The sequence below is a fragment of the Python bivittatus genome, unplaced genomic scaffold (genome assembly GCF_059951505.1).
Source record: "Python bivittatus isolate LINGU-HERP-01145 unplaced genomic scaffold, Pbiv_v1 ctg000610_np1212, whole genome shotgun sequence".
Classification (NCBI taxonomy): Eukaryota; Metazoa; Chordata; class Lepidosauria; order Squamata; family Pythonidae; genus Python; species Python bivittatus.
The window spans coordinates 54,813,727-54,835,408 of NW_028277088.1; the positions used below are offsets into that span (position 1 = coordinate 54,813,727).

Below are 21,682 nucleotides of genomic sequence, written 5' to 3' on the forward strand. Positions count from 1 at the left end.
AGTGGACTTATAGGACCAAAGTTAAAATGTACAAGTTATGATTTTGGATTGGTAATACTGGAATTTATTTTTGGACTGAGACTGCATGATAATGTTTATGGATTTTACTGTTATAGAAAATAAATAGACTTAGGTGTTTAATAATGATAGATTAACTGATACTTCAGATGTTGCTCAGGACCTTGGGATAACATATCTGTATCAATGTCTTTAACTTTGTTTCTATTAAGAAATTACTCTTGGGATTTTTGCTTGTAACTGAAAGAAATGAAATTTTGACTTTGAAATTTAATATTTAGAACTGTTTTTGCTATAGAAATATTGTGTTTTATGGATATTACTAGAGTAAGAAGTTAATGTATTATTTTACTTATAACTGAAGAAAGTCAGAAGTTGTTCTTTTCTTATTTTCTGTCTTTTTCTTCCTTTTTTTTCTTTTCTTCCTCACACTTCTCTATTTCTTTCTTTTCTACTTTTCTTTTGATGTTTTGTGTATTTTATTCTTGTTTGAAAATTAATAAAATTCTTATTAAAGAAAAGAAACACAGAAAGAACGAAGTGTTTCCTCTCCTTAGGGTAACTTCTACAAATAGATTCTCTGTTGTTTTTTCCATACCATAACAATATAAGACACTCTCATAGGCACTTGGATATTATTTGGTTTAAAAGGGGGATTAATTATGTCCCATGGTTCTAAGTTTAGAAACGAGCATAGGTTTAAATGAAGGCTTTGTTGAATCTTCAAGACAGTAACCTTTTCTCAGGAATTTATTGCTTTTTTAAAGGTGTTCAATGAGCATTGTGGCATTAATTATTTTGTGAGGGAAACCTAAGTAGTCCCTTGGGCCTTGCTTTAGTTCATCTGCATAACATATGTTGCAAGTAGCTAATTTGAGTGTTATATTGATTTATGAACTAATTTCTATTCTTAATGTATGATGGGAAGTAGTGGAAGCTGTCTTTTCAAGGTAAGGATTATTTTATATTGCAAGGCTTTTTGTTATTTTGTTTGTTGTAAAACAAGCTGCAATCAGTAAACCTCATTACATCCTTGGAGTGTAATGCAGCAGATGGATATATTTATGTATTATTTGTGTTGCTTACATAAGGTAGGATTACCATATGTCCAATACTTCCTGACAATTCTGTTTTCGGAATAAGAACACCTAATCTGCCTGGGAATCTAATAATAACTAAAACTATTCATTTTTAAAAAGAATGGAGCTGCCCTCTTCCTCCTTTCCTCCCCTCACTTTACAGTCAAGTTTTCCTTCCCTCTTCCTTGTCCTCCAACCTCACCAGGATCCAGATCTTATCCTTTTTCCCATTCTGCCCAAGAATTCACCTTGCTTCCACCTCTTCTTGCTTTTGTTGTTGTGATTAATGATGATGATTCAGGAAGAGCATAGTTGGGAATACAAATGTGGGTTTGAGTAATATAGTTGTGCATAGGAGTATGGGTATGTTGGTGTGTAAGTCTTTGAATGGATTAGACAGACCTGGCCATGGAGCTCACTGAATGACTTTAAGGTCTTAGTCATTCAGTGAGCTCCATGGCCAAGTCTAATTGTCTTGCAGTCAATTGTATCTTCCAGAACTGTTGTTTGGGGATAAAATGAGGAGTAAGCCCCCTGCAACCCTCTTTGAGATCTTCTATGGGGGAGAGGGATGGCAGGGTATGGTGTTCTAGAAGGTAGGCACTGCAACATAAAAGGGACACTTCCAAGGTTCCATAAAATGACATTATTTAATTGAAGGGACATGGAGTATGCCCCTCCTGTCAGACATAGCGGGATGGGTAGAGACAACTGTTGAGAGGTGGTCCCTGCCAAGGAGGGTTTTATAGCTGAAAACCAGTGTCTTGAATTCCACCTGGAAGTATGCTGGGAGCCAGTGCAGCTGGTTTCTTTTGGTCTTTCAGCTGTGATTTGCTTCCTCTGGAGGTGGGGCAGGTGGCACTGAAAGCTATATCAATGTTTAATAATGTTTACATTTTAACTTCTTACACAGCTTATATTCAATTGCAGTGCAATATCACCTGAATATTTTACAACAACGTGGTCTACTATAATTCCTAAATCTGTGAATATGATTATGTTTGTGCAAACAAGTTTAGTCTTGTGTGTGCTTAACCAAAAGTAAAATTAACAAACTGTTCAAAGTTATCAAAGGATCAGATTTGCTTTATTTGCATTGAGAGTAAACTCTGGAGCTGCAATTAAATTGTTTCAAACAGTCCATTGAAGGTGTCAGTCCTATCCATGTTTATTCATGACTATAATCCACCTTCCTCTCTTTCTTTTATGTCAATGCAAATAAAATGACATTCTTTAATTGAAAGGATGTGGAGTATGCCCACGTCCCTTCAAAATTGCATTGACATAAAAAGAAAAAGAAAGAGAAGGACTTTTGTTGCCAGATTTTAGTGGCCTGGTTGAGGCCATAGAATGTGTTGCTGGGGAATCACAAGCCTGTGGTTACCCATTACTGATCTAAGTTATAGAAGACGTTCCTTTTATAATGTACAGCCAAACATTCTGGTTGACAATGCAAACTGGCAGTGCTTGGTGACAACTCCAGAAACTTTCATCTTTTAAGCTGCCATATGTTTTAAGCTGCCATATATGTGTTCCAATTACATTCAAGCATACCTCAGCTATTGCAAGAGTGAAGAGCATAATCCTGATTTGTTGTACTTAGGTAATTGCTTTTAGGCTGTCTCCACATGGTGGCCATCATTCAATGATAGAAGACATATTTACATGTAGATTTTTCAATGCTTTTGGGAACTCTGATCTTTCTGAAAGTTTCCTTAATAATTTCCATGTTGCATTTTGGGCTGAAGGCAATGCCCAGTCTCTCTGACATTTTGTGGTCGTTGAAGGGTCAGCCAATAGTATCTTCAGGCAGAACTTCAGATTAATTATAAAGAATAATGTCATGTGAAGATGAAATAAATGTTACATTTATTCATTAGGAGGGAGAAAGGCCCATACATTTAATAATATACTGAGTCACTATTCTATATTATACTGCTTTAATAAATAATAGGATAAATTATTTTATAATTATATGAACTGATATGCAGTTTTCCATGTGCCATTTGAAATATCTAAGAACCAGATCACACATTCCTTAAATATTTGCTTGCCTGTTTGGATATAAATACATATATGACCTTTTGTTTTACTTAGCCTCAGCAGTACATAACCACTCAGCAATAATTTTATTTTCCTCTTTAGGGGCTGATGTTATCAATTTTGATGGCCATGCTGTATTACCGTACAGATTTGGACACAAGAAGAAAACACTGAAAACACTGAAAGATGTCATCGCTCTGAAATTTAAAACCACAGAAAGTGAAGGCGTACTCTTCCATGGAGAAGGCCAGCAAGGAGATTATATCACCCTGGAACTGAAAAAGGCCAAACTGGTTCTCAATTTAAATTTAGGTATGGCTTAAAAAAAAAAAACACCTTTATCTGCCCCAGCATTAGATTTATAACTGTAAAATGTATCCCTTCCCTTTTTTAAAAGAAGGAATTAAATCAGTTTCTAGGTAGAGTGAACAACCTCTTATAAAGCTAGAATGATACAGATTTCTTTTAGGAGCATTTATCTAGAAATGGAATCAAGTATCAAGCCAGGGTTTTTTTTAGTTCTACAGTTTTCAAACCCATGGAGAAAAAAATATTGATATTCCTCTTTGTGATTTTGTACTATCCCATCATCTGATCCTGCTGCTGTCATACATTACTGCTAGCTAGAGGTCTGAAGTAGGGAGCCTACTCCATCTGTGGGTCTTCCTTAGCATCTTGTGGGAGGAGACTGCAGTCAAAGTAGTTTTCAGCTCAGACCCTTTGGCATGGGTCCATGGTTGCTAAAGGCCATATGGCAGGGATATGACAGAAATGCAAGGTCAGCAAAGTCAGGGGTTTTATCATCCAGCCATGTTTTTATTTTAGGTGATCCTTCATATAACAGAACTAATCAATATGATGAATAGATAACTTTGGCACTGTTACTTGCTGTAGGAAATGTGAATTGCATGGGTACCATATGATGGGAATGTAATTGTTAAACAATCTCTACCCTAACTCTGATTTAAAGTTTTCTAGGTTCCATCTGAGGTATCTAAGAACCAGTTCATGCACATACACATGCACGCACATTCTTTAAATATATGCTTGCTTGTTTGGATATGAAGCCTAAATGATTAGGTTAACTTTTTACATTAAACAGAGCAAAACCCTTCAGTTCTCCTATCTTGACTCAATACATTTTACTGCTTTTAGCTGGTTTTCCTCACCTGGCTTCTAGTACTAAGACTGTAAAGAATTTGGAGATGACCTTGGAGAAGGTATGAAAGAATAATTAAGAAGCGACTAGCAAAAAAGATTACACAGCCTAGAAACTGAAGCAAGCATGATAAAGTCAAAATAACCCCACCCTGATTTTGTTTAGTATAACATAGGGCAGAGAGAAACTTAGACAGGCTTTCAAGATTCTGATGCAATACTCTACAATAATGAAATAGCATTCCTGGAATCCTTGCGATGGCAATTTCTTAATCTGGCTTACTTCAAAGGGCTGACAAGGACAATGCTGGCTGGTTTCTATAACTTGAAGCAGTGGAATTCAATAAAGTAAGACAGAGGGAAGAGGTGGTTCTGCAACTTTTCTTCATATATTCCTTATTATAAAAATATTAACCCAGATCACTGCTTATTGACCAAATAGGCAGACTTCTGGATGAGGAAAATGGTGGACTAGGTGTCTCTGAAAGAGCAGAGACGACAACATGGCAATGACCAACAGACCAGCAGCAAGCTCAGTCCAAGAGAACCTCTTTGGATAAGGAGAGAATGAGAGATCGCCAACATGCTCTGGATGGCTGCTCTTTGTGGGGAGACCACAGGATAGTGGTCATCCTGTGGGTCTGAGTGCCAGGAGATGAGGGAAGCCATCAAGCTCCCAACCTCATTTTCTAATTACTTTTGGAATCACAATTATTTAACAGTTAAAAAAGGTCTTCCAAACAACAAATCTGAAAAATTACCTGGTGAGTAAAACTTCATCCCAAAATAGAAGAAACATTAACTAGCAGTTTAAAGAACTTAAAGAATATAAAACAAATGTGAAAAAGCGGAATAAGAATTTAATTTTAAAGAGTTTTAAATGGATTAAGGGACCAGATTAATTTGGAATATTAGGACTTTTACTCAGTTTTTCAAAAATTGTAGCAAACAAACAATATTTCTGTGGGTATACAAATTGTTTAGTCTACCAGGAAAGAGATTATTGATTGAAAGTTGAAAATAAAACAACAATGAAACTTGAGACTTTATGAATATAGAAATGGGCCACTAGAGGGGACTAAAGTTCTAGGCAGGAAATAAAAAGTAGAATCTGCAAAATGACAAATAAATGAATGAGACATTTCAAAGGATTTTTGAAGGACTGGGAGAGAAACTTATAGCCAATCTGACAGCAATAATTTCTGCACCAATAAATGCATTTTTAAAGAAGATTATAAAGAAGAAGTGAAAGATGTGACAAACAAAAATATGGAAGAATTTATGGATAGATAGGATGAACAGGGGGTACAAATCCTAGCTCATGGAGAAATATTGGAAATTTGAGGATTATGGAGGGGATTAATTGAGAATTACAAAAGAGAGATGGCAGTCAGAGTGGAAACACAGATGACAAATCAAGAGATGAAAAAGGACCCGAGCAAGAATTTATTTTTGGATTTACAAAAGAGGGTTTCTAAAATCTTGAAAAATCTTTCAGATGGGAGAAAGAAAGTCTGCATGGAGGTTCAATCCTATGATAGCAACTTGATAAACTAAAGATTAAGATTGTTAGAAGCAAGAGAAAGGAATATAAAGTTGGCTTGTTTGATCAGGGCTAAAATAAGGAATATTTTTATAAAATTCTGGAAACCCCTTATGGACTTTTTGCCAACATTTGCACAGGAATGAGAATGATTTTCAGTTTTGTGAATGGATGGGGGTGCTATGGGAATAAGTGAACCATGTATGTAATCTCACAGGGGGTGGGGAACTATTAAGTTGCCTGTACTTGTTGCAAGGAAGATTGGGAGTTGCTTCTTTAAATATTCTTTTCTTCTATCTTTCTTCTTCTCTTCTTTTTCTTTTCTCTTTTCTTTTTGTTCCTTGTATTTCTCCTTTTTTATTCTTCTCTTTTTCTTCTGATTTCATTTTGTATTATCTTTTAGCATTGTAAAGCTCTTTAATAAAAAGTATTTAAAAAAATAGCCAAATAGGCAAGCACATGTTTAATAAATAGACCCATCTCTTATAACTGAGTGCTTCTCTCCTCATTTCATTTATATTTATAAACATGCTTACCAATCTACTCCTGTTTCCAAACTCACAGGAAAGCAACTTTGTGACCTCAAGGTCACTCTGCCATGGCTGAGTACCATCTGTTTAAGTTAAACTATGTCTCTAAGCACGTTCATATTTTGCCTGCATTCTGCATATGTTGGAAATGCAGGTAGATGTCTTTCCCTTCCTCCCTAAAGAGCATGAAATGTAAGCACCATATACATGATGAACTGATTCATAGTGAGAGAAATCTTTCTATTGAAACAAGGAGAAAAAGGTTGGGCAAATGGGCCACAAAAAGCTAGTGGCAAAACCTACAATAATCTCTAGAAGGATCTGCATCTCATTATTTCAGCTGCATTGTAAAGGAAAGGAATACAGCATTTGAGAATTTACAATCTCTCTTATTCACTGTCCCCCCCAATTAATAGAAATACTGATGGCTGTAAAAGCCATCAGAAGGAAATATATGACTCATATGATTATAAGTAGTGTACATGTGACAGAAAAGGTAAAAATACTGTCCTTGTATTGGAGCCAAGGACAGTATTCCTAAGAAACAGTACATTCAGGCAAGGTACTTCAAGGAAGCAGTTCTTCAAGGACACACAAACTCTGTAAAAAAAAAAAAAAAAAAAACCTATGTAAAAGAGACCCCCTGCTTGGCTGGTTTTAAAAGGAAAGTAGACAAAATCATGAAAGGTGTTAATTGTGGTTATAAACTACCTCAAGGATCAGAAGCCCTTGCTTCTGCATATCAATCACTGGGGGCAGCAGAATGAAAGGACTGCTTCCCTCTTATTCTGTTTGTGAACATTCCTTGGTACCTGGCTGGCCACAGTGGGAAGTGCAGTGTTAAAATACGTAAGCCTTTGGTCTCTTTTTCTGTATGGTAGGTGCATTACTAATAGAAGAAGTTCTATGAGAAACAGAACAGAGGAATTACCATGGTAGTATCATTCATTATCCCCTCGTACACACAAGCAAAACTACAATATGCAAATATATATGTTATTCATTAACATCTACATCTTGCCATCTCCAAAGACAACCAAGTGCCTATTCAGTGAGGATGTTCTTGAGCACAGCTAGTGTTACATACATACAGTATCTACATTTGCTTGCTTGCTTGGAATCATGTTGTAAGGAAGAGCGAGGAAGCAATGAAATCCAAGCATAGACTTTAGCTTTGATTCAATAGGCCTGTTTGTATATTTATTTAAGCTGCATTATACTGCACATATAATTTTGAAAAAAGCCTCTTATTTTTTATTTATCAAGGTAAATCAAAAATCAATTTATCAAGAAAATGAGACAACTGTAATAGCTTATCAGAGGCTGCCATGTAACTCAATGAAGCATCTATTTCAGTACTGGAAGAGGCTTTTCAGATTTCAAATGGCTTTTTCCCAGTTCAAAGAAGCTGTACCTATACCTGGGCCCAAACTTTTGCATGCAGAGTATATGCTTTGCTACTGAGCTGCAACCTTTATGAATTTTATTTCTGTATTTATTTAATATAGCCACCCATCTTACTGCACGTGATTCTGGGCAGCATACACAATTAAAACAAAACTAAACAATATAATTTATCCATTAAAACAGTTAAAACAAAACAGTTAAAAACAATTGAGGGTTTTACCACTGTTCTCATAGAAAGAATTTCAGTTGCTATACCTGGTTTATCTTTTACTTTAAACATTTTGTAGCAGGTTCTTACCATACTTTTTAAAGCTTATACAAAAATAAAAACAGATTTTCTAATTGCAAGCAGATGTTCAATACGCTCAGATGTTACCCTATTACTAATTATTAGAGGTATGCATCAGGTGTGGTTGAATTCCAAAGGGAATCAATCCACTCAGACTGAATCTGTGGCTGTACAAGGTAAAATGAGATATGTGAACCAACCTGAACTAAATCAGGAGGCTTCATGGATAAATAGATGGTGTGAAGTATTGTAGAAAAGCAGATTCCTGCCTTGGTTTTTTAAAAAAAACTTCATAAAGAGAGAAGGTGGGGAGAGGGAGAAGGAAAGAGTTAAGTAATATACATATCTAAAAGAGGAAATGGTTCATCAGAGGCTTTCTAGTCATCGCATTTGGAGAAGTCATATGCTTAAAACAAATAGGTACTGGGGGATATCTCCAAGGAAACACAAAATTGTCTGCTAATAAATTCAGTTGGTGATTAATTTAGTGACACTGAATTAGCTGAGGAAGAGGGTGCTAGTACCAAGGATAAGGTACAACCCCTATCTAGGATGAGAGAAGATAAAAGGAGGAGTAACCAAAGTGGAGGCCAAAAATTAATTGGTGTACAATTAAGGAAAAAGGAGGTACAATTAACAAACAAGTGCAAGAGCTGAGAATAACAGCCTTAGGCTAGAACAGTTCATAGAAAGAGAAGCACAAGAGGGTTTTTTTGGTAGAAGCACATCTGAAAGTTCTTATCAGGGTTCTTGGTTACCAACAGCTTCACTTTAAAGCTGTTGGCATCCAGAAGGAGGGCTATAAACCAGTTTGATTTATAGGACTGTCATTGTCTGTTTATTTCCTTCACCCTGAATGTACTGGTTGTTGAAACTCCAACCTTCCTTTGAACTATTTTCTAGAATACTTTGTGGGATTGCCAGTAAGTATCTGTGAGTAAATCAATAAATACTAGCTTTGCATGCAAAATTGCAGATTCTCATCATCAAAGATCATGGATTATGAACATGAAGCGGGGTTAGACATTCCTCTGCCTATCTTGCCAACAACAGCATTCCAGATGAAACTTATCCAGGTCACCAATTCCTATCCTCTCTTGCTGACAACTTTATTGAACAGAAAGTGGAAAAAGGAAAAATTTGGGCAGAGGAAAAGAGATTTGCTAATCCTTACCAACATGGAGAAATTGGATGAAGAAGAGAAGATTATAAAAACTTTGACCAAGTTATCCTTAGGTTCATAACATTAAGGGGACGAGGAATAGACTTGTATACTGGGTTTGAAAAGAAATGTGTATATTGTTCTTGTTGGTCTAATGGACATCACTTAGAACTGTCCAGATTGAAGTATCTACACTGTAAAAATAATAAACATGGACATACAATTGGAGGTATTCTAGATCTGCCATGGGAAAGCTAGGAGAATAGTGCTACTCAGGCTGTTAGAAATATAATATGTTCTGGAATTAAGGGAATTGTGACAGTTGGCTAAAGACAATTTAGCTAAAAATCACCACTGTTATTACAATAAAAGAGTTAAATCCTACAGTCTAGCCTACAGATATGTCCAAGATATTCTGACAATGGCAGTGAGTACTGATTTCATCAGAAAGATAGTTGCAGTGATTATGTGGCATGTCTCAATGATGATAAGCAGTCTTGATAACTCTATCAAGGCATGGAGAGGAGAAAAAAAGCCCATATGTGATAGGCTACAATGAGAATTAATGACCCAAATTCATCAAGTCTTAGTCTAACATCTTAATGACTAACCATACTGACTCCTGTCATTTTGGCATAATTACATAGCAGCACATTTTTAAAATAATTTCAGTGACAGATTGTTACAAGGCATTAAAAGTGATTAAAAAATTGCTTCATTTTGTAAAATTTATTGTAGCAGATTCTATGCAATACTAAAAACAATTAAACGTTAAAAATCAGTATTTTCTTACCTTCTGCTTTTTCACAGGTAGCAACCAGTATGGTTCAATTTATGGACACACATCTGTGACTACAGGTAGCCTTTTGGATGACCACCATTGGCATTCTGTTTTAATAGAGCGTCATGGGAGAAACATCAATCTCACACTTGATAGACACTTGCAGCAATTTCGGATCAATGGGGAATTTGACTACTTGGATCTGGACTATGAGGTATACAACCATCCATTGCTATTCAGTTTGTTGCTGGGTGCCCTCCTCTCTCTCTCTCTCTCTCTCTCTCTCTCTCTCTCTCTCTCTCTCTCTCACACACACACACACACACACACACACATTTGCCATTGCACACAATGCGTGTTTTCAGAAATTATACTATAACATAACTTAAATAACATAATATTTCACTGATTTAGAAAATAGCCACATCTAGAACAAAATTAGTTCAAAAAATAAGTTCAGAGCTGTCAGTTCTAGTAACAGAGTATGAGAAATGATCAGTTCAAACAAGCATGTATTGAGCAAAGGGGAAAATTAGTTTGGACAAGTATTTTAAAGTTTTTATTTTCAGGCTTTTTACTCTTAAAAGTCAAGTCAAACTTGTATTAATGTTTTGAGTTATAAACTGCTTGCAGGCAGTTGTAAATATGATAGCAGATATATTTAATAAATAAATAAAATAAGGACCTAGTGATTATGTGGGCATATCCATATTGTGTGTGTGTATGTTTTGGCAAAAATATGGAAGTGGTTAGCTATTGCCTTCTGGGAACCTTTTTTAATTTCCCTAGGATTTTCTTTTGGTGTCCTTTCCAAGCACTAACTACATTGACCTTGCTCAGCATTTCTAAGATCAACAAATTTTGGCTAGGAGCTATCACCTCCTCTGACATTTTTCATATGCGTGTGTAAAAAAAATAAGAAGACAACCTGTATCTATAAAACAGAAAAACTTGCTACCTAGTACATAGACTTGCACACTACAGTAATACTAAAAAAAAAAAATAGGATGGCTAATATACTAATATTCTTCCATTCACGTATATATGGATCTTTCATACATTAATACCTGCATACATACGAAGTAGAATAATTTAATAGTTTTAAGAACAAAGGTAAAAACTAATACAAACTGATATAAAGTAAGGAAGAAAAAAGAAAAAGAAAAAGAGAGCTAAAAGTGCAAGAAAGAAAGAAAAAGTAAAAGAAAATAGAAAAGAAAGAAAAAAGACACAAAGAAGAGGCTTCTGATCTTCTTTACAGCAGTTATATGTACAATTATAAATTTACCTCTTTCTCTAAAGTCACATCATGACACTCTTTCTATCCTATCTAATCATCAAAAACATAAAGCTGGTTTTAAATGCAGAATCTGGGGGTCCTCCTGGACTCATGACTCCTGCTTGAGGAGCAAATGGGAGTCGGGCTAGGAGGGCCTTTGCTCAACTTCACTTTGTGCACCAGTTATCCCCTTTCCTGGATCAGGAAGCCCTCCGGTCATTCATGCCCTAGTCATCTCCCATATAGACTATTGCAATGCGCTCTACATAGGGCTACTCTTGAAGAGTATCCGGAAGCTACAGCTGCTGCAAAATTGCGCAGGCAATTTTGGGTGCCCCAAGGATGGCACATGCAACAACTTTGCTGCAGGAGCTGCACTGGGTGCCAGTTTGCTTCCGGGTCCAATTCAAGGTGTTGGTTATCACCTTTAAAGCTCTACATGGCATGGGACCAAGCTACCTGAAGGACCGTCTCATCCCCATTACGTTGACCCATCCCATCCAGTTAGGCACAGAAGGTATGTTATGGACCCCATCTAGGAAAGAATGTTGACTAGTGGGTCGCAGGAGGAGAGCCTTCTCTGCCATTGCCCCCACCCTAATGTATTTTAATTACATTATGTATTCTATTTGAATTAATATTCTTTTTACTGTAAACCACCCAGACTCACTTTGCAGTGAGATGGGCAGTGACAAATCTGAAATATAAATAAATACATAAATCATAAGTTCATTTTTTTCTGTTTTAAATAATAAGTCCATAAGGGGTTTCCAGTCAGCAATAAATAAAGATATTGTCTTTTCTCAGATCAAACAAGTCAGTTTGGCCATCTCAGCAAGTTCTATCATCTTCACCAACCTATTCCTCCACTGTACGTATTGCCAAATCTTTCCATCTTTATGTATACAATAATCTTGCTGTGGTTATCACGTATAAAAACAAAGTTCCATGACTTTTTCCCAACTGTTTCTACCTAAGTCCCAAGAGGAAGATTTCTAGTCTCACAAACAAGACATTAGTTAAAAGTTCCATTACAACCTTTTTTTTTTTACTTCAAACGTTGATGTTAATTCCTATACAAGGCCCAATGGAGGTTAATATACATTAACAGAATTCCATGAATAATTACATGGTGGGAGGCCAGTGTAGAGACGGCATTCCATGTGGCATGAATATCCTTCCTTAACCTTTGCACCCTCAATATGTGCAGACTTCAACTTCCAGAATTATCCAGACACTGTGGGCATTACTGAGAATTCTGGGAGTTAATATTCACATGTTTGAAGCCTGTCAAGGTTAGATAAGGTTTTGGTTTGGAGAAATATCTTTGGGGGAGAGGGGTAAAGGGTTTGCATTTTAGTGTTCCTTGTTGGAACATATACTTCTGGATGCTTTGCCTCATTGCAGCTTCTCAGCCTGGTGTCCACTAGGGCCCATAGATGTAGTCAAAGCTTGTATAAGGTTTTCCCTCTTTGATTCTTTTATATTCCTTCTTTGATACTACTTAGCATCCTGTAATTGGTTAGACTGAATTATCAGGATATCATCACTTCCTTTCCTTCTCTTTGTTCCCACAGCTCCCCTCTCTATCTGTTGGGCAATAAAGGAATTACCAGGCCACACTACATATGGTCTAGCAAACTGCATGGCCTTTCATTCTTTTACTTAAAACACAGCTCGCATTGTATTTAGGAAGGAAAAATGGAGGTTTCATGGCTTGGAAACACGGCCTCAGATGTGGGCAAGAACAACAAGCTGAACATGAGACAGCTACTAGAAGGACTAACATAATTCTGGGTTTTACATTACAAGAAGCATTGTATCAATATGTGCGCTAATCTGCACTTATGAGATCATGTCTAGAGTACTGTATACACTTCTGGGCACATTTCCAGAAGAATATTGACAGGTTAGAATGAGTCTAGAGGACAGTGTCAAAGATGATATTTGATACTTGAGGGTATGCAGTATGAGGACAACCTGAAGGAACTTGGATGTTCAATCTGAAGAAAAGAAGATTGAGTGGATATATGATATTAGTGTTCAAGTATATAAAAAAGTGCCATGGAAAAGACAATTGGGAGCTATTTTCTATTCTGGATGCAGAAACTACATCCCAGAACAATAGGTATAAGCTGTAGCTACTTACTCATTTAAATATAAAGAAAAACTTCCCAACTATAATGTCTGAACAAGTGTGGAAGAATTTATCTATGGAGATTATTACTTTACTATAACTGGAGATTTTCAAGAAGAGAATGGCTAGCCGTATCTCAAGGATGGCTTAATTATTTTCCTACACATTTGGACTAGATTGTGGCCTTTTCCAACTTCACAGTCAGTTATTTAGGCTTTCTATATAAATGCAATTTTCTAATAAATATGTCCAGAAATCCTTCAGCTACATATTCTCACATTCCTTAACTGGCTTTTGGTGATAAAGTTGATTATACAGTGAAAATTAGTCAGCAGTGTGCCATGGCTCCAAAAAAGTAAAATGCAATTTTAGGCTGTGCTTAGAGCAATATAATTTTGAAATCACCAGAAACATTTATTTCACTTTATACTGCATTAGTCTGAACCCAAACAATGATTGTACTTCTGAGCACTACACTTAAAAGGAATTCAGAACTGGTTCAGAAAAGGCCAGTGAGGCTGATCTGGGGACCAGAAAGTAAAGTCTGTGGTGAGAGATTGGAGAAACTAGGTATGTTCTACCCTAAGAAGTACCCTGGAGGATGTTTCAAATATCCGGAAGGATATCATAAAAACAAGAATATCTGTTCTGCATTACCCAGATGGAATAATGGTTACCACAAGGCATTTAATTTTTAATTTAATTTATATTCCTGCAATGAGCAGAGTGTTGAACTCAATAGCCTTACTGGTCCCTTCCATCTTCATGATTCTATTCTGATAATCTGTAATATCTATTAAATCATATTGTCAGAGTTTGGAGAAAGAAGATTTCTTAGGCAAAGATCAGCATTTGGGCTACTTCTGTGGGAAGGAACGTGGAGACTACTGAAATCCTACAGCTTCTGTGAGGGTGAGAAACAGAAAGCTGCAATGGGATTAGACATAAATGTGGGAAGCACAGTAGTGGTTTTATTTATATATTTGAAAGTTCTTTAAAAATGGATCAATTGCCTTTTTTGGCCACCAATCTGCTTGAAATAAAACCTAGTCTCTAGCTGAGTTGTGTGATTTCTTGAGAAGGCAGCAGCTGCTGAGCTCCTGAACAGGAGGACCTGATGAAAACTATGACCAATCTGGACAACCTAGAGTCTATTACTAGGTAGCAGTGCATAATATTGATTTGATCAGCCCTTAAATAATATGTAGAAGTCCAGAACCAGAACACCAAAACTGAAGAGATTGTGATGTGAGGACAGTTTCCTTTGAAGAATGGGCTTATGGAAAAAAGAACATGTGCCTTTTATTCCATAGAATCTATCCAGTGCAAGCTCCATGGTAGATTGAAGATGCAGAATTGTGGACTCTGCCACCCAAATACAGGTGGGATATTTATAATGCTGCATACTCTCCCATAAATTAAACAAAAAGAGAAGGGGGAAAAAAAACATTTAGCATAGCCTTTTCCCTTGCATAGCTTGGAGCCCCCTTGGTAAAAAATTTCCAGGATGGGCAACCTATTGTGTACTGCAGGCATTCCCAAAGATGCTGGGCCAGGAAGGGCTTCAGCCAGTCTCGGGGAAGACAACTGAGAGGACCTTTCTACCACAGCACTTGCCCATAGTTATATGAGACCACCCACATTGGACAAGTTACAGTTTCTTCAGTGAAACAAATCCATGTCACTTTACCCATACTTAATTGCTAGATATGGAATTTGGAACTGTATCATACAACTGTTTCTGTATGAAATGACTGAGGCACAAATAAAATAATCATCATCATCGTCATCTATACAGCTTCAGATCATCCATGTAAAGGAGGTGGGATACCCTGGCAGATGTTTTTGATGTTTGATAGCCGTGGCCTGACTTATTGACAGAGGAATCAATGCAATGACAAACAGGTGATAGTCTCTTGAAAGATTCCTCTCTTGATATTAACCTATACCTTTAACACCATCAAACAACAATATCTGCCTACCCCAGGTCCTTGGGAAGGACTCAAAAGGTAGATAAAAATGCCAAATCCAGTCTAAATATCTGTCTGACTCTGTGACCAACAATATAATAGTAATATACTTAAAACCCATATCTCATATAAGGAACATAAAGTTACTAGGTATATCATTTAAAATTATAGTAGGTATATTAATTACACTTTAGGTATTTTAGGTAGGAATAGTAATGATTGTTTCAATCATTCTTCCCATTGTAATAGATCTGAATCCTGTCATTTAGTACAATAACTATCGCACCCAATTTGTGCCATCTGCACATTCAAGAAGCATTCTTTCCACCTCCTCAGCTGTCATTAATAAAAAAAAGTTGATGAGAATAGGGTCAATAACTGGACCTTATGGCACTCTGCTTGACATTTCCCCCTAGTCCGATGACAATTATTTCTATACATGTTGGTCTCAAAAAATAATTGTCATGAAAGTTAACCTTCACATGTTAATTAAAATACATGGGGTATTTGTCAAATTCTCTGATGAAATAAAGATATATTAGGTTTTCTCTTGCCAATATTTTGCTCCAATTTGATGAGAAACTACTGTTGATAATGAGCAACCCTTGAGCATTATTTCAAGCCAGCTATGTATCCACTTAATTATTATATCATCCAAGATACACAGATTTGGTAAGATTTCTCTGCAAGTTCCTTTAGAAGCCTAGAATACAAATTTATTAGGCATTGGATACATAAACTCATTCAATATAATTAGTAATCCCTAGTCAACTATGTACCATGAGTCATCCTGTTCTGCAAAATTGTCTGGCATAACCTCTTATCTAAGAACACCAATATAAAGTATGAGTTGAGTAAATCTGCCAGTTCTTTTACTTGGAAGCATTTTGCTATCTTGATTAGGCAGCTGCTGTACTGATTCCTTTCTTTTCCTTTTATTTTGAATATATGTGAAGAAGTCCTTTGATTGTTGTTAGCATTCTTCATCTACCTCTTTTCTTTTTTTTTTTTAAGTTAGCATTTCTGATACCAGTTGTATAATTTCAGGCTATCTCAGTGCCCTTTCCCCTAGTAAGTTGGGAGTGGGGAATTTCATTTGTGCCCTACATAAGTTAGTAAAGTGGAAGAATTACCTGCAGTTTAAACAAGTTTTGGAAGTATTTCTGTGACATCCCAATTGTGTGCTCTGGCAGATAGCACACTCTGAGCTAATATGCCTAATCAGCAACAATTGTCTCCGTTCCTTGTACTACTGAATCATCATGAACCTTTCCTTTGTGCCCCTTTCAGAGGAAAACTGCATTCCCTCTGCTTTTCAAGGATCCATAAGTATTGTATCTTCCACTAAAATCTATCTGCAGTGATGTCAAAGCTGTTTCACAGTTCCTGTGGTGCAGGATATCTTCTGTATCTTTTGCTTTGAGATGTCAGTCTCCTTATCTCTCTACTTAATGATCTTTCTTACAGAGAGTTGCTTCTGCTATCAGCACCTTCTTTGTTTTTTCTCATGAATCTTCCTCTCTTATGAACAACGGCCACTCATTTCATTGCTGCAGTTCTCATTGTTTAAGCCCTGCCACAAGCTTGCAGTTGCTGGAACTATATGTCAGTTAGTTTCTAGGCAAAAGCAAAACATGCCACAAACATTGCAGGACTCAATGGCAGGTTCGCCTTCACTTCTGTTTCTTAAGGTACCCTAAGTAGAAAGTTTTTCATTTCTTATTCACCTCTCAGGTTCCAAAATTAGATGAGTACATATTTTCTACTTTAAGGGGAAAAATGTTAGTGAGTGCCCTTTAAACACTGTTTTGATTGTCCAGTTAATTAGTTTGCTCCCTGGAAATGTGTATGTATAACTGAAGAAACTCATGCTAATAATGGATTTATAAAAACATTATCTTGTGCCAGGAAAGCCACTGCATTTTACATGTTATATTTCATGTAACACGCTGAGCATCCCACTCCAACCTTCATGATCAGGGGCAACATATAGGGAGAGGCTGCAGAAGGAAAGAGGACAGCAAATCCACATTCCGTGGACTGTATTCCATTCACAGAAGGAACATCAGAATCTAAGTTACTATCAGTTTGCAGATTAGTACTTGGTATAATACAATCAACTGTCTTAAAATCAACATTTAAAAACCCAGAAAGAGTAATAATATGGAACAGTTTCCAGGGAATCCTGGAATTCATGCAGTTTACAGGAAGATAACTCATTCCCTCAATAAAAGAACACGTTCACAGGTTTCTCTCTGGTTCTTGCAGATAGGTCTTCACTAGAAGGTTGAACAACACTGTACAGAATCTGCACCGATTCCAAGTGGCAGGCAGCCCCTTGCTCACCCTGGCTGACCATAAAACAAAACAAAACAAAACAACCACACAAAGAGAATACCTCCCCAAAAGGCAGTGGCAAACGGTTTCATCTTGTTGGGAAGCAAATTATACAAGGATGTCAATTTCCATGAAATCATCAGGAGCTAAATTTGACTCACTTCTTTGCAGGCAAAATCTGGGGCAGAAGGAGCAAATTGTCACTCTCTTATACAATGTTTCACATTTCTTTTCAAAGATAACGTTTGGAGGCATGCCTTTTTCTGGGAAGCCCAGTTCGAACAGCCGAAAGAATTTCAAAGGCTGTATGGAGAGCATAATCTACAACACCAACAATATCACAGATATGGCCAGAAGGAAGAAAGTGGAACCTTCTACTGGGGTCAGTACACTGCTTTGTATCATTTAAAGGGAAAAACAGCAGTTTGCATATGTTTTTATATATATTTGCAATCCATTATTACACTGCATATCTTGAAATAACATAGCGGCTGTGTGAATATAACCTGCTTTAAGAACAATTTTTTAATGGATCTTTGAAATGTTTTCCTGTCATGTAGGGAATGTCTTGGTAGTCCAAATGAAAGCCATGAAGCTCCATATACTATCAGTAGAAAAAGCAATTTCTTTCAACATATTTGGGATTTCAAGAGGTAAAAAAGAAAACTATTGGACAATTTTATTTTACCTTTGCTGGTTGTTTTGAGTCATTAGTATCTAAACTCAGAAACCAGATTGCAATTTGAAAAACATTCTTAAAGAAAATTTAAAATATGTGCACAAGCACCTTAAACCAGCTTATTTGTGTCCCTGGGGGCTAGTTTTTTTTTTTTTTAATGTTTTGTTTCTATCTAAGGACTTAGAAGCAATCACTTTTGGGCAACCATGTCATTCAAAATAACATACAGGGTATTCTGTCGCCTTTCCTACTAAACAAGGCTAGCTTAGGGTACTTAATAGGTCCTAAGTGACTGCATTTTTGTATGTCCTTTGATGGATGCTTTTTATTAATATATAGATTTTTATGGGTGATCAGAATTATCTTGGCTACTTTTTTCAAACAGCAAAATAGTTTGCATGGCATTATGATATGTTTGACAAACATATGTTGTTGAGTAAGTCTCTGCTGCACCCTTTGGAATGGGTAATCCACCTTACACCGGATGAATGAATTTAGATAATGTGTTATGAGTGCATGGAATAAACAGCCCAGGGCTTACATGTGTGATAACAGCTGATTTGAACATCACTTCACTGTTTGTAAAATTCTTTTTAAAAAATCAAAGATTTAAATTTTAGCAACAGTTTGTTATAAGTGTATGCTTTACGGAAAAAAAAAGCAAACAGTCATATATTACCACTTCACAAGAAGCAGGAATTAGGACCATTTGGTTGCCTTTTATGCAGAATTAGAAAGCTTATAGTACATTAAATGCAGGTCTTTATTTAACAGCATTCTAGTATCATTGCCTTTTGCCTTCTTCAATAGTCTGTCCAAGATTTCTCTTTTGTCTAGCTGTTGTTATTGGGTTTTTATACTGTGCAATTCTTATTTCAAATCATCAGTTTTTAATCTTACAATTCTAGAAAAATATTCCACTTTTTTTTTCAAAAGCCTTCTTGTGGGTCTGAAGCCTGCTGCTGAGTGGTATAGATTCTTAGCAGTATAGATTGGCCCTCAGTCTTTCTCTTTTTTAAAACAGTCCCTTTCCAACCCTACGAGAGTTGTTACTGTTTTTAAAAAATCCCCTTTTCTTTACTCCCTCAGTTCAACATTTGAATATTCCATCTTTGGATTCATAATTATTTCCCAGTTCTCACTGCAGCTATTGTCATGTTTCTGTCTGTTCTTATTTAAAGATTCCATCCTCTTTCTATCTTTTGCTCTGAGAGTTACTGTCAAGTCCACAATGTCCAACTCCCAGTTCTGAACCATTCTCACGCAACCAGGCTTGGTTCAGAAAAATACTTCTTTATTACGTGGTACATGTAGCTTGTAAACAGATCATTGCTAAAACTAAAGCCTTGGGTAAACTTCCCTCTATTTATCCCCCCTCCCCTTATTGCCTGGCATCTCGATTCTTCTCCACCTGGTGGTGACTTCTTTCCTTCCTTCCCCTCCTCCCCGAGCCCCTTTCTGGCTCTTTGGGCCCCAGCTGCCTTGCCGGCAATCAAGCCAGTCTAAACTGCCCATATATGGTTAAGCTGCTTCCCAGCTCCCATTCCAACCATTAACAGCAACCCCCCCCCCCTCCTTAGTTAGAAGTGGCAGAAACAAATCACCCCAACTCCCAACGAATGCAATATAATGGAAAACAACAACAGTTGGGTGATACAGGTTCTGACCCTTACTTTACAGCACTGCTCTTCAGCTATCTTCAAAGAAGCCAAAAACTGGTTTATCAGCATGATCAAGAGCTATTAAACAACCTTTATGTACTAGTTAAACAGACTTTATGACATACAACAGCTGATTTCCAAATTGCCCCTTGCAATTGTAATTGCATTCTTTAATAGAGAGAGTGACCCTGAAAACAGATACAGAATTCAATATATCTCCATAGCTAGTAATGTTTTATATTCTTATATTTTTAACATTGTTGAAAGATTTGTATATGCAGTGTAGCAATGCATGAGTGCATCAACAAGGTACTATTTTGAGTGGTCTAATTTGGGGGTTCACTTGATTTCCAGCACAAAGCATGGCTTTAAAAATGGCTCTCTCTTTTATTTCAGGCTGAGTTACTTCCATTGCCTTACTAGTAGGAAAACAAGATCAATTTTGTTCTAATTAAATCAGCATAGATTTTCATTTTTTTCCCTTCACATTCACTTTGTTGTTATTATTGCCCTGGGAAATTGGGTTAACATAAAAAATGGTTTATAATGCTGCATCCCTTTGGAAATTTAAAAGAAAGGCTGCTTTATACTTGTCCTTTAATCTGTTTTTTAAAATAATTCGGAAAGACCCAAATGTTAGTCTAATATAGCCCTTCTTATGTTTTTGGAACTAATACTGTGAGTTTTATTTACATTATATTAGTCTAAGTAGAAAGGGATTCTTTCAAAAGGAGTCCTTGGTATTTGGAGACTGAGTTACTTCCATTTCTTCTCTTTTACCCTTACATTTCTGTAAAACACACACTCTTTACAGATACTTTCCATTAAATAGTTGGTTATATAAAATGACTGCTTTTCTCCCAGGTTTTCCACGTTTACTAAAGCCCTCATTACTTAATTAATTTAGGTAAACATATTTTTGCAATTTTCTTTTCTCAAATACATAACATTTTTGTCCTCCTGTTCATAACACTGATGATGGTGGGCAAAATTACCCCAATTTGTCTCTGCAAATTTCTAATTTCTTGGAATCTCAGAGATTGAGAGGGTTGGTCAATGCAGTATATTACTTGCCTGTTTTGTCCCTGAGTAATTCTACCTACATTATTTCTTGTGGCAAAGACAGCACAGAATTGGCACAGTTATTGTGGTGTGAATAAGGCCCCACAGTCTCAATTTTTTGGCAATTTTTTTTGTGTAAAGTAATGAATGGAATATATTGGGGGGGAGGGGGACAGAATCCTGCTGTGTCAGGACATTTAAGGCAGTGTTGTCCAAACTTGGTCCCTTTAAGATGAGTGGACTTCAACTCCCAGAATTCCCCAGCCAGCCATGAAGTCCACTCATCTTAAAGGGGCCAAGTTTGGACAACACTGATTTAAGGCTTTTAAAGGGAAGACAAATGAAATGCAGTATAATTTCATATAATGAGAGAAAGAATGGTGTTTTCCGGACATCATCATCATCATAACAACAGCAACAGCAACCCAGAAGCCTTTGAATATAAATCTTGATACACATTATAGACAGTCATGGCAATAACGCGCTCTCAGCCTCTGTCTCCACTTCTGCATTCCAGGGTTAAAAATAATCATACAAGGTTGTTGTA

The 21,682-nt window shown here is 36.5% G+C and overlaps 1 protein-coding gene across 2 annotated transcripts in view; it reads left to right on the top strand.

Annotated features, from left to right (window-relative positions):
• Nucleotides 1-21,682, top strand: part of CNTNAP2 (contactin associated protein 2) — a 1,202,163-nt gene that overhangs the window by 590,564 nt on the left and 589,917 nt on the right. For both annotated transcript variants that reach the window (XM_088150062.1, XM_088150063.1), the window contains exons 5-7: nucleotides 3,243-3,452; nucleotides 10,040-10,224; nucleotides 17,972-18,115. In XM_088150062.1, the coding sequence (XP_088006188.1) occupies nucleotides 3,243-3,452; nucleotides 10,040-10,224; nucleotides 17,972-18,115 (539 nt within the window). The remainder of the gene's footprint in view (nucleotides 1-3,242; nucleotides 3,453-10,039; nucleotides 10,225-17,971; nucleotides 18,116-21,682) is intronic.